The sequence below is a fragment of the Epinephelus lanceolatus genome, chromosome 23, assembly GCF_041903045.1.
Source record: "Epinephelus lanceolatus isolate andai-2023 chromosome 23, ASM4190304v1, whole genome shotgun sequence".
NCBI classification, from domain to species: Eukaryota; Metazoa; Chordata; class Actinopteri; order Perciformes; family Serranidae; genus Epinephelus; species Epinephelus lanceolatus.
In genome coordinates this window covers 35,727,960-35,740,604 of record NC_135756.1, presented here as the reverse complement: position 1 = coordinate 35,740,604, position 12,645 = coordinate 35,727,960, and the positions used below count along the sequence as shown (strand labels likewise).

At 41.1% G+C, this 12,645-nt stretch overlaps 1 protein-coding gene across 11 annotated transcripts in view; it reads left to right on the top strand.

Moving 5' to 3' along the window:
- LOC117245778 (pleckstrin homology domain-containing family A member 5-like) overlaps positions 1-11,699 on the top strand; it is a 623,723-nt gene extending 612,024 nt beyond the window's left edge. For 10 of the 11 annotated variants that reach the window (XM_078165309.1, XM_078165311.1, XM_078165310.1 and 7 more), the window contains one exon: positions 8,439-11,699. In XM_078165309.1, the coding sequence (XP_078021435.1) occupies positions 8,439-8,506 (68 nt within the window). In that variant the 3' untranslated portion in view covers positions 8,507-11,699. Of the gene's footprint in view, positions 1-8,433 lie in introns of all 11 variants that reach the window. The other variant, XM_078165308.1, reaches the window with a different exon arrangement.
- Positions 11,700-12,645: the final 946 nt, after the last annotated feature.

Here is a 12,645-nt window from a genome sequence, read left to right as displayed (position 1 = left end):
GGGGTAAGTTGTACATCATCACTGGGCGCCCACCTGGAGACACAGCATTTCTGCATGGGCGAATTCTGTGAGTGTTCCAAAGGTGAACAATGTCCTGCAGTTCTCTCTAAATATAAAAAAAAAATAGAAAGTGAGAAAATCAGTTCACACATTTGCAATACCAACTGCAGTAGCTATATATTATGATGCATTAAACTAGCCAATAATATAGTTCAAATCATCTCAGTCTTAAACATCTGCAATAGTAAACTGTAAAATGCAACCTTAGATACATAGTAAAACACTGACAGGGAACATTTTACTGCATTTTATACTTTTCATTAGCCTGGCTTCACCAGACAAATCCACAAATGTGAATTGTCTTGCCAGTTCAAATGAATATGAGAGCTGGCAGACAGTCTGGTTTACCAGGCTAACTTTTCATACTTTAAGTACTTTGAATATATACACTGCTGATAATACTGTCCTTTTACTTCATATAACCTACTTTGAGTGGGAATCACAGTGTGGTATTAGTACCACAATTAACCCATTACACAGGGTGGTAGCTACCTTGGTAAAATACTTTTGGTGAAGTAAAACCTCTTAATACTTCAACCATTAAACAGGTGTCAATGGTATTATTCTGACACATTAACTGCGGTTAAGTCAACCGCTCCAACATTTCAAGTGCACCCGTATTGCAGTAAATACACGGATACGGCTGGTAAAGTCAGCGCTAATATACTACAGCGTGTATAAACTTCCGGTTTTCAAAATAAAATGTGAAAGGCAATAAAGAGACAGACGTGTCAAAATGATCCAACGCTGATTTTGAGCCATTATGTCACATGACCCTGGAAGCTATTGAGCTAAAATGCATTTTTTTTCATTATAAATTAACGTTTTGACACGTATCTTTTTAGGCCTTTCACATTCTATTTTGAAAACCGGACGTTTGTACACGCCTAGTATACTTAAACTGACTTTCTCAGCCGTATCCGAGTAAAGGCTACAGTACGGGCGCACTTGAAATGTTGGGAAGGCTGGCTTGAACACACAAAAACAAGAGACGGCTGGCTTGACCGCAGTTATTGCACTATGGGGGAAAAACACCAGAAATGTATTGCAACTTTGAGGTATACATAATAGCCCAGGTACTATATAAAGCAATGAGGATACATTACCTCTATTATTTCAAGACAAGTGAATTGTATGAGACTTTTGTCCAGGAAGTCACCAGAAAAGTAGTCAGAGTCTTTTAAATCTTGAAACACGTTCATCCAGAACTGTGCATGTTGCTTCCTTAAAAATCCCCACCAGTTCTCTATCCTCTGGTTATGATTGCTTGAGCCATACAGATAACATCTGTTCGAAAATCCGTCCATATGATCATGCCGCATGAACATCTGCATCTGCTCCATGTAACAGTTCTCCGTCCCTAGGTCAGATCGAATTCGGGTAGCAGTTCCATTCCTTGATGACACCTCATCAATAAAGTATCCAGCGATTATCTTGGGATCACTGTTTGTAGAGTATGCATGTAGCCATATCACCATCCGTGAAAACCCGTCTATTGCACCATTGATGCAGATCCCGTAAGATTTGAGTTTATCATACAAGTCTACGTGCCACAAAAAGTTTGGGCCTGGATTCTGATACATACGCCGCCGAAGGCGATTCCGACGCCTCAGCTGCACTCCCCGTGGATCCAATATTTTCATCAGTCTCCTGATTGTCTCTTGAGTCACCACGTAGCCAGCCTGAATGCATTTCAGATGCATCATCTTGTATCCATGGAGCTTGCCATATGTGTCCAACTGATTCTGGAGAAACACTGCAATGTCCAGCAGATTTGAATGGGCTTTTCGTCTGAACAACCTTAAAGTCTTAAGGTGCCTGCGTAAAGTCGACAAACTAATGATAACACCATCTATATGACTTAAAGACAAGAGTATCTTCCAGTGTCTCAAACCCAAAACAAAGTAAAACTGGATTAAACTAAACAAGCGGGTCATGTTTGCGTCCATTATGTCAAGCTCTCAAGAAAGGAATGAAAGCGTCTGTTGTTCTATTGCTCTCTTAACTCAGAAAAAAATACTCAGAAAAACAGAAAAAAAATTACCACGAAAAACAGAAAAAATTACCACGAAAAACAGAAAAAAAATTACCACGAAAAACAGAAAAAAATTACCACGAAAAACAGAAAAAGAAAAAAAATTACTCTGAAAAACAGAAAAAATTACTCAATAAAACAGATTTTTTTTTTATTTGTCAAGTGAATGCAATACGCTTCCGTACTTAATCGAACAGAGAAAAAAAACATCCAAAAAAAAAAATCACTGTCTGTCAACCATCCTCTCCAATAAGCTGAAAAGTCTCTCCATCCTCTCTCTGCTCTCTCTTTCTCTCCTCTGCCTCCCTCTGCAACCTCATGTCTTCCCTGATCAGGTCTATAATTTCATTATCTCTTCCCCTTCTTCTCTTTCTTTTGCCTGTTGTTGCTGGCCCTGGCTGCCTTTCCTCATCCTCCTCCTCCTCCTCCTCCTCCTCCACCCCCTGCTGCTGCTGCTCACCCACTGCAGCACTTGGCCCTGGTGTGTCCTCAGGGATGGAGGCAATTAGGACAGGAGGTGCCATCGAAGGCCTCTGTCCTATAACCTCATCCATGAGGACAAACCAGGGCCAGGTGGCAGCAGTGGGCTTCCCGCTGACCCCCTGTCCTGTCCCTGGATCTTTGCATTCCTAAGGGAGAGGAAATGAATCACAACAGCAGCAGTTTTCTTTAAAGTATTTATTTAAAAAGTCTTGAAAAAGGAGTGTTTCATGGACTCAAAAAGAAATATGTTTGAGGTGCTCTTTGCAATGCAATTCATGTAGTGATAAAGAAACGAAGAAAAGAGAACGAAGAAAATTAATTTGTTTGACTTCCTGATGAAGGCTTGATGCTGAAACGCGTCGAAGGACTGTGGTTTTAAGGTTTATATGACCATGCCACGAGAATAAAGGCATTTTAACAACTTTGGGAGGGTGCCTTGGAGGTTTTTTCTACGTTTCTTTATCAAAGTATTTATTAACTTAGGTAAAACAAATGTAGTTTCCATATCATTATCCAAACCTGCACATACTTTGTATTTTTTTTTTAAGTTGTCCCACTTTTTTTTGGCCTGCTGGGGCTCCACCTTTCCCTCCAGGCCCATTTTTTGCAGGATTGTTCTAAACAAGAGAGAAGCATGACAAAAGGCAAACACAAAAAAAATCACATTATCACAGATATGTAAAGATTCACAAAAGGTGACATCAGGACAGACATAAAATTCCCACCCCGACCCAAAAACAACATTCACTTAATGTGATCTAAAGATTATATTTTTTCTTTGTACAGGATTTGGGTTCATTTTAAATTAAGTAACTGTTACATACAAGTATGTATAGAGTACAAATGGGCTATTTATTTATGCCTTAACAGTTACCTCCATCCAAGTGTGGCAGTGTTTTTGGCCCCCGTAAACAGATGGTCGTTTTGACCACGGAGTTTAATGAACTCTTCCGTTTGCTCCTTGCTCCCTACAACAAAATGACATGTAAAGCATATTTTCAGTTATGTCAACAGGAAGATTTGATTGTTCAATATAATAACGATAATAACAATAATAATGCTCCTCAAGTTAGCTATGCATTCAATCCAAACGTTCACAGTTTTACAGCCTAGAAATAAACCCACCGTTAACGTTATTTATTCAGCTGCACTCAGCTTTGGGCGCAGGAGAGATGCGCCCCGACAGCTCCTATCTCTTGTAATTAAGAGGAGCTAACTGCACATGTACAACTTACAACGACAACAAATTAACCTGATGTGAGGTATACACAGCCAACAACATCTCCACAGTTACAATAAGATATAAGTCACCATCCGAGCTTGTAACATTTCAAAGTGAAGGGTTTTTAGGCTTTACCGTTACTTTTAAAGGCTAAGCTCCTCGTATCAACAGGTTAACGTTAGCCAAGCTAACGTTACATCGCGGAGCTGGCTCTACATTCCGGTGGCTACGTGTTAGCGTTACTAACATCAGGTATTTTAACAGCCATTTACAGGTTTTAATGCCCCTTGAACTTCTGGCGTTAAGTAAAAATCCGTTGCTTACATTTAAAAGTATATTCCGTGCCGGTGCCGCTGCCGCTGCCGCTGCTCAAGCTTGCCGCCATTGTAAAAAGATCCGGGTTGAACAAAGCCGCGCAAAGGATCTTGGGATATGGGAGGCCACGAAGGATAGTCGCGGTGCATCCTCCGAATGAAGGGAAAAGGAGGGCGCATTCGTCGGCTGCATTTGCAGGAGCCTTCGAATTTGAATGAATTGGGACAGCCTTCGCGCAGCGTTGTGACGTAAGGGGCCTTCAAATTCGCCCTTCGAAGGATGCAGACCCTGAATTGGGACACAGCTTGAGTCTCCATTTCAACTTGTGTGGAAAGTGCGAACTTCAAACTTTGTACCACTTTTTAAATTGTGTTGATAGGCCATATAAATCCAGACTTATGATAAATCATAAACACCATGATTTTCCCTGAATATTTTTGTCACGTTTGGTGCAGGAAGTAATGGTAAAATCGGGCTTTTCGGCCTGACAAAAGTGCTGAAAGCAACAACAGCAGGAAAAAAACCCCACCACCACACCCCCTTTCCTATTGGTGGAAAAATGCGCCACATCAACCAATCAAAAAATAGTATGGCAACAGCAGCATTTGTTGCTACGAGAGAGGGGAAGGTTTGTGGGAGTTACGGCGGCACGAGAGAAACAGCGATAGCGATAGTGAGCAGAGAAATAGTTAGAGATTTGGTGATATTTAGCGTGTTTGGAGTGTATGGTTAGTGTGTAGTGTAGTGTGTTTGGTGTATAGTGCAGTGTGTTTAGTGTGTCGTGCAGTCGTTTTTTTGTTTTGCGTGTCAAAACAATGAGGCGACTCCTGAATGTGGAGCAGGCACTGCATCTCCTCTTTGAGCGGGATGTAGCGGAGGGAAACACGGATCCGGAGTCGGAGCCAGAGAGTGAGGACTTTGATGATGAAGGGGATGATCCATCGTTTGTGTTGGAAGAGGAGAGAGGGGAAAAGGAGCCTCTGACGAGCGCACCGAGTGGCACCCGGAGGTCCGCACAGAGGAGGGGACAGCGTAGCGCGCCCACATGGTCACGGTCTCCACTGACACAGGCGGCAGAGCCAGAGCCACGCCTCCACAGAGGAGGATGTTGACACTGCCCCAGCAGTAAGCAGGTTCCAGCCACGGAGAACACCAGTAGTCCAGGTAGAGACACTTTCTCCACACAGTCCAAAAGACCTGTTTCTGTTGTTTTTTGCCACTGACACAGTCAAGCACATCTGCAGCAACACAAACAAAAATGCTGCAAAAAACAAGGAGTTAGGGAAAAAGTACAAATGGACTGACATAGAGACAGATGATCTGTACAAGTTTTTTGGTCTTCTTATGTACATGTCTTTGGTGTCGCTGCCAAGTCTCCAAGACTACTGGAGACAAAATCACGTCTGTACACCTTCCAGCCAAAGTGATGACACGAGACAGGTTCAGATCCATATTTTGGAACATCCACCTCAGTGATCCTGAGGAGGATGTTCATAATGACAGACAGAAGGGAACACCAGGCCATGACAAATTGTTTAGAGTCAGACCTCTTTATGATGATATTCTCAGTGCCTGCCAGGCTTATTACCACCCGAGGAGGGAGCTGGCAGTGGATGAAAGGATGGTGGCAACTAAGGCAACTGGCATGACACAATATATGAAGGACAAGCCAACTAAATGGGGGATTAAACTTTTTGTATTGGCCGAGTCAAGCAGTGGCTACACCATCAATTTCAGCATATACACTGGCAAGGCAGTAACTGTGAGTGAACATGGGCTGTCTTATGATGTGGTCATGAAGCTTATTCAGCCATCCTGTCTTGGCACTGGATATCATGTCTACATGGACAATTTTTACACCAGTCCCAAACTATTCATGGACCTGGCCAGCATGAAATTTGGAGCGTGTGGCACCTACAGGGAGAGCAGAAAAGGATGCCCCAGAGGGAGGGAAAATGCTCTCACCAAAAGATGTGAAAGAGGATCAGTGAGATGGATCAGAGAGGGCCCACTTGTGTTTGTGAAGTGGATGGACACACGGGAGGTGTCTGTGTGCTCCACCATCCATCCTGCATTTTCAGGTGACACAGTGCGGAGAAGGGTGAAGGACAGAGATGGACGCTGGGCTGTGCGAGACTTTTCCTGTCCCACACCAATCGTGGCCTACAACCAGAGTATGGGTGGGGTTGATCTGTCAGATCAGCTCATACAGTATTACTCCACCCACAGAAAAACTGGTCACTGGTACAGGACCATGTTGCTGCACTTCTTGGACATTGCAACAACAAATGCCTTCAGCTTGCACTGTGAGATGAGCAATGCCAAGCAGGTGCAGCCCATGACACATAAAGATTTCATGGTAGAGCTGGCCAGTCAGCTTTGTGGCATGGACAAGGAAGGTGTTCCTCAGAGCAGGAGAGCTGATCATGTTCTTGTGCCCATTGTCACAGCCACAGATGCAAGCCAAAAAGCCACAAAAGGCAGACAGAGGTGCAAACATTGCCTCCAGGTGGACAACAGGAGGAGTGACACACCCTGGAAGTGTCAGGCCTGTGATGTGCCCCTCTGTGTTGTGGTGGACAGGAACTGCTTTTCAGAGTGGCACAAATAAGTTGTGTGGCATCTGATTGTTTTGTAAATAGTTGTTAAAAAAAACGCCTGAGGCATTGCCTGCATTTTCATGTAAATAGTTATATACAACTTGGTTGTTTGCTAAATTTGTTCATAAGTTTTTGAGTTCACAATTTATATTTCCATTCTAAGTTACAAAAATGGTTCGTTAGACATGTTTGTGGTTTTCACAGTCAAAAATCAAACTTTTTCCTACTCGAATTTTATGTTTTATGTGTGATTTTAGGTCCAGTGTGTTAATACAGTATGTCAAAATGCAAAAATAATTGTAAAGTCATACAGGTGAGGTTGTGCTGAAAAGAATGATACCAAACAAGGCAAGGTAAACAGTTTTTTAAGGTGAAATTTAAAGGTAAAATGAAAAGTAGTCAAAAACGGCCAATTATCCCCTAGACCCCACCAAAAAGGAAAAAATGGGAAAACCATGGTATTTCCGTTTTTTCGTTTTTGGTTTAAAACGGAAAAACGAACTGCCTGAAGGTACCCTGACCGGTTATAAAGTAGACCATGGATTTAAATAGTGGTAACGTTATTAGTGATAAGTTAGTATAAGGCCCTTTTACTGACATTATAGACCCTTTTACTGTTAGTAAACAGTGTGACTTTTTTGGTGGGCAGGGCTTAGCTGGAGGCAAAACAATTCTTCACAGACATTAGCGCTAGTTGGCAAGCTCTGTTGGCTTGTTTTCGACAATTGAAGAAGATAATGTGAGTGGTGCATTCAGAAATACTCACTCCTGGGGCGTACTCACTAGCTAATGCGCTAAAAAAGTTAGCGTTACGGAGAAATCCAATATTCCTCTTCATACCTCCCCAATTTCTGATTAGGTGGACATGATAACCCTGAATACACATAACGATATTCATCTCTACAAAACAGAAGATACTTTTTCCCTAACCTGGTGCGCGTTGCACATGCCAGCATGTTTGATGGTCGCCTCCATCCCGACCTTTCCTCATATTGCATTTAACCATAGTTGTCTTTGTTTTTGTTGACGAGCAGTGGTGGCTGGCATGTGATAAAATTCAAGTTTTGAGCTATGACTTTTTCTATTCTGGCTCCCAATAACACAAGATGACATTTTAAGACTCTAGCCTACAGCCCTTTGGTGGTGAGCCGTGTTTTGCCTCCAGCTAATAATGTGAAGTCATTGTGGTGTTGGCCTAAAAAGGGTCTATAGCAGACTTACTCACTGGAGGTAGGTGAAGACATACTTGACTCTGTCTACAGCAACATGGTCATAAAAGAGAGCATGGATATAATTAGTGGGTATTTAGTGCATACACACACACACACACACACACACACACACACACACACACCTTTGCTTGCTTGATATCTTTATACTCATCATGGCTATGCTTTTCTCCTTTTTTGGTCTGGTTTGTTATATGTATATATTATGTTAAGGTCTGTATGTCACCCTGTTCTTTATCTGTCCTTGTGTACTTAATCTTTGTTTCTATCACAGTTGTATCGATATGTACATTTGTAAAGTCACTGCTGATTTTTTTTTTTTTGCACTAAACATTAAAAAAAAGGAATATTTAATGAATTTGCAAATAAATTACAACAAATACAGTACACACTGTGAAAAAAAAAGATATTGCCAATATAACTACTCATCACTGTAGAATCTCTGACTCATTCTTTTTTTCATTTCTCCCTCTCTTCTCCTTCTTCCAGCGCAGACATTCACCTTGGTGAGAAGCGACACGTGAGCTACACCGGCCTCAACATCCACACTGGCATCCTGTAAAGCCCAAATGTAGCCTGCCTGCATAGAGCATGCTCCATGGCTTCCTGTGTTTACAACAGGACTATTTTAATACTACTGTTAAATGCCCACAAGGAGACTGAGAATGAGAGGATGACAGCCTTGCTAACTGACTGACAACACAGACGGGCCACCATCACATCCAAACAGAGGGAGAGGCACATGTACTGTATCTTTAGCACATGTTAGATCTGTCTGTTCTGATATGTCTCTGAGAAAACATTAATTCTATGGAGTCAGATTTGTCTCAAAACATTTCTGCATAAAAATAAGATTGTGAAATGGTGAAATCGTGAAAAAGTTAAAATGTTGTCTTGAGTTTTGAGAATTTTACTATGCTCCCAATAAGTCTCCAGCTTTGCAATAACAGGTAGTCATACAAGGTCTATAATTGAAGAGAGGGTGGTTGACAAAGGAAAAAGTGACTGAAGTGTCAATTGATTTCTTAAATTACTACTTTACTATAAACTATGTTTGTCTTGTGTCTTTTCAGAAAAGTTGAACTTTAAAGAATTTAGTTTTACCTCTTTATACAGTAGAGTTTTAAATCTTAATCGAGGTAGGCTTCCTGAACACTTTAGCCTCATTTCCACCAAGCAGTCCGGCACAGTTCAGTTCCGTTGATTGGTCACTCTGCTCAGGGTCGAGTTGTGGCTGGTTTTGAAGCTTAAGTATCCATTGTTCATACCGTGGCAAGTCTTACATATATTAGTAAACTATAACTATAAAATGAAAGGATATTTTGCTGCCTCTAGCAGCAACTGAGAAAAGAAAAAAAACTTAATTCACTGGGCTGACGACGTGAATCCATCAACACACCTTAAATTGCAATATGACAACTTTGACCATTCCATTAGTTTTTTTCATTGTTTTTGATATACTCTATTAATCCCCCTGAAGGGAAATTAAAATTTTTCACTCCATTGTCATTAACACACAGGTCCGAAATACATACACATGCACAAACAGGACTCATACATGCACAAAGTGGAGACATATCAGAGTGAGGGGGCTGCCATGGACAAGCGCCCCGAGCGGTTTGGGGGTTTAGTGCCTTGCTCAAGGTCACCTTGGCAGTGCTCAGGAGGTGAACTGGCACCTCTCCAGCCACCAATCCACGCTCCATATTTTGGTCTGGACGGGGATTTGAACAGGCGGCGGTTCCCTATCCAAGTCCCTATGGACTGAGCTACTGCCGTCCCTCCTTATTGTCTCTCTTGGATGACATACACTTTTAGTAATGAATGGATCTTTAAGCGTTTAAGAATCTATATTAATTTCAACCAGATTATGTGATTATGTGCTTATAATGTAATCCTCACATGGAGAAAAAACAGTGTTGCAGAGCGTCATTCCTTCGGCTACGGAAAAACTAAACCCTTGCGCTTGCCTGAGAAGGACTAAATGCACAAACCCACTATTTTTAAATATCCCATGAAGAGAGACTCTCACTGCAGCCTGTTCTAATTTGTTCTGAAAATGTAGACATCCATGTCCATGTCTATGCAGACATGGATGGACCATGTCTACACAGGCTATTTATTAAAAGTAGCACGTTAGCAATGTAGCAGCTTCAGTCCTCCCATTTCTACACAGGATGCACTCAGGCACAGCACTGGGTGTAGGTCATCCACGTCTCTGCAGCAATCAGAGCCCAACACACAGTTACATTAGTTAAAATGCATAAAACTGAAGAAAACAGACTTTAAGGGAAAAATACGCTTTATGGCGTAAGTACAACATGCGTTGTTACGCAGCCTGTGTAGACAGCTGGATTGATTAAAACAGAAGCATATCTTTGCCAACACACTGAAAGCTCTTTTAAAGCCCCTGCAACCCAGGTCAGAACTGAAATTCAGATGAAAAAAGAGGATATGTTTGTGCACATATTTCTATCACATTAGTGCTATATCATAGGTAACTGGACTGACTTGAATTTCTTGAAGACGTTTCAGAACTGAAGAAGCCTTTTGGATGAGAGGTGAAACATCTTCAAGAAATTCAATCTTCACCAACTTTGTGCACATACATTTCTTACTGGAACAATTCACACCGGTGTCATAGCACATGGCTGGATGTGGTCAGGAACAAGATATACCATTTGTGGAATTGGGTTATCATAAGAAATTATCTTTTTTATGTTTTTCAGACTCAACAAGCCCAATCTGTTGGTTGACAGTGTTTCCTATCCTTGGGGCAGCTAGGCCACTGGCTAATATTACCACAGACCCTTTTTATTCTCTGCAATTCTCCGTTTCTCTAGCTTTTTTGTCGCTGTCATTAATTGGCCATGCTTTTATTGATATAAATATATAAAATGAAACCATTTCACAATCTTGACTGTACGAATGAATTGTTTGGGGGTAATTTACTGTGGCTCCATAGATATGTGTTGCCAAATGTATACACACACATCAATACACAGAACTTTTGATACCTTACTAAGTATTACAGTCATCTTAACATAGTTCCTTGCATATTCTACTGATCTGGAGGAGGGTGTATTATCTGTGCTGTGTTGTAGGAGGTGAGTGTACAGCTGCATGTAGGAGGACTTGAGAAGTCTCACTGCAGATGGGCTAAGCACCAAAACTCAACACATATGCAGTGCTTTACTTTAACCCCAAAGTGACCGCTGATGCTCTTGAATTTTAACCTGCTCTGATTTTGATAGCTGTGTTCCCTTAAGACCAGAGGCTCCCTTATTATGCTGTTTTCATTTTGCATCTGCAACATGACAGATTGTCCTGTATTGGATATACATAGAGAGAGAGAGAGAGAGAGAGACAGAGAGAGAGAGAGAGAGAGAGAGAGAGAGCGCGAGTGAGCGAGCAAGCAGATTTTTACTTCAACAAGGTGCCACTTCACGCTGAAGTTGAACACAACTAAGTATTGATGACACACACAGTATGTGAATGTTTTGGATTTCCAGTCTGCTTTTTCAGTTGTGTCTCTTTTTGTTTTTAACTCTTTGGTTTACATGACGTAGAAGATAGAGGCTGAGGACGTGACACAGATGAGATATTTTGCATTTAAATCTGTTCTAGGTGGTGAAGAATTGGACAATAGCACATTTACCAAGCAATAAGTAGGACTTTGGAGCTCCAGGACATAAAAGAAATTTAAAAGAGATGTATAAACTGTAAAAAATAAATACAATTAAGAAAAAAAAAAACAAGATAGCATAATTTATGTACACACTGAAAAGGAGATAAGAATATTATAAGAGGTTATTATTAATATTATTAGGGTCAATATGCAAAAAGTTCATAACCCATTTGTTTTATATCATGTGAAATAAATGTTGATGTTCTTAAAACATACTTGTCACTGTCTTTTGTGTGTTTTGTCGTCTGCATGTCAAATAATATTTAGCTTTTCAGGTCAAGTTCTATAATCTTATTTCTTGTCCATATATCTGACATGTTTGAACTTAATTTGTCATTCCCAAATGTTTTGGCTTGTGTGTCCTTAAAATGAAAAAAGTCCACGTGTATTCACATAACAGGTTATGGACACAAGTTGTGAGCAGTTCCACCAAATGTCAAGATTCTTTTGAAGGGCTTTTTTTAAACACCTGAAGAGGTGAAAGTATGAGAAAAAAACATGTTTAATTTTTTACCTTTTTAGAGGCTTAAAACATGTTAAAAATGCTTCTAAAAATTGTACCAAAGTGTTACTCCTCCAACCAATCTAAGCAATATCCTACCATGCATTAAAGGATAGTAAAGGAAGGACTGTAATGCACACACACGGGGGCAATTGAACACTGCCAATGAATGTCCAGTAAAAGTGGTTATTTACACTTGTGACAGCCACGGGTCTTGGTCAGTGTGTTCCTGCATTCCTGTCTCTGCTTTCCTGTTCCAGAGCTTCCTTGATTGCTTGCCCCTCCCACCTCATTTAGGGATTGGCTTCACCTGCTTGGGGCTTTTAAAAGCTGGGTGAATTCAAGATGGCTCTCTCTCTCTCTTTCTCCCTCCTGGAAGGCTGGTGCCTTTCAGGCACTCTCCTTGGTTTGTTTGGTTTAGGTTGATTATGTTGAGTTTAGCCTTGGTTTCATTCTACACATAGCTTGTGTTTGCACCCACATACTCATGGCACCCAACATCCCCACTGAT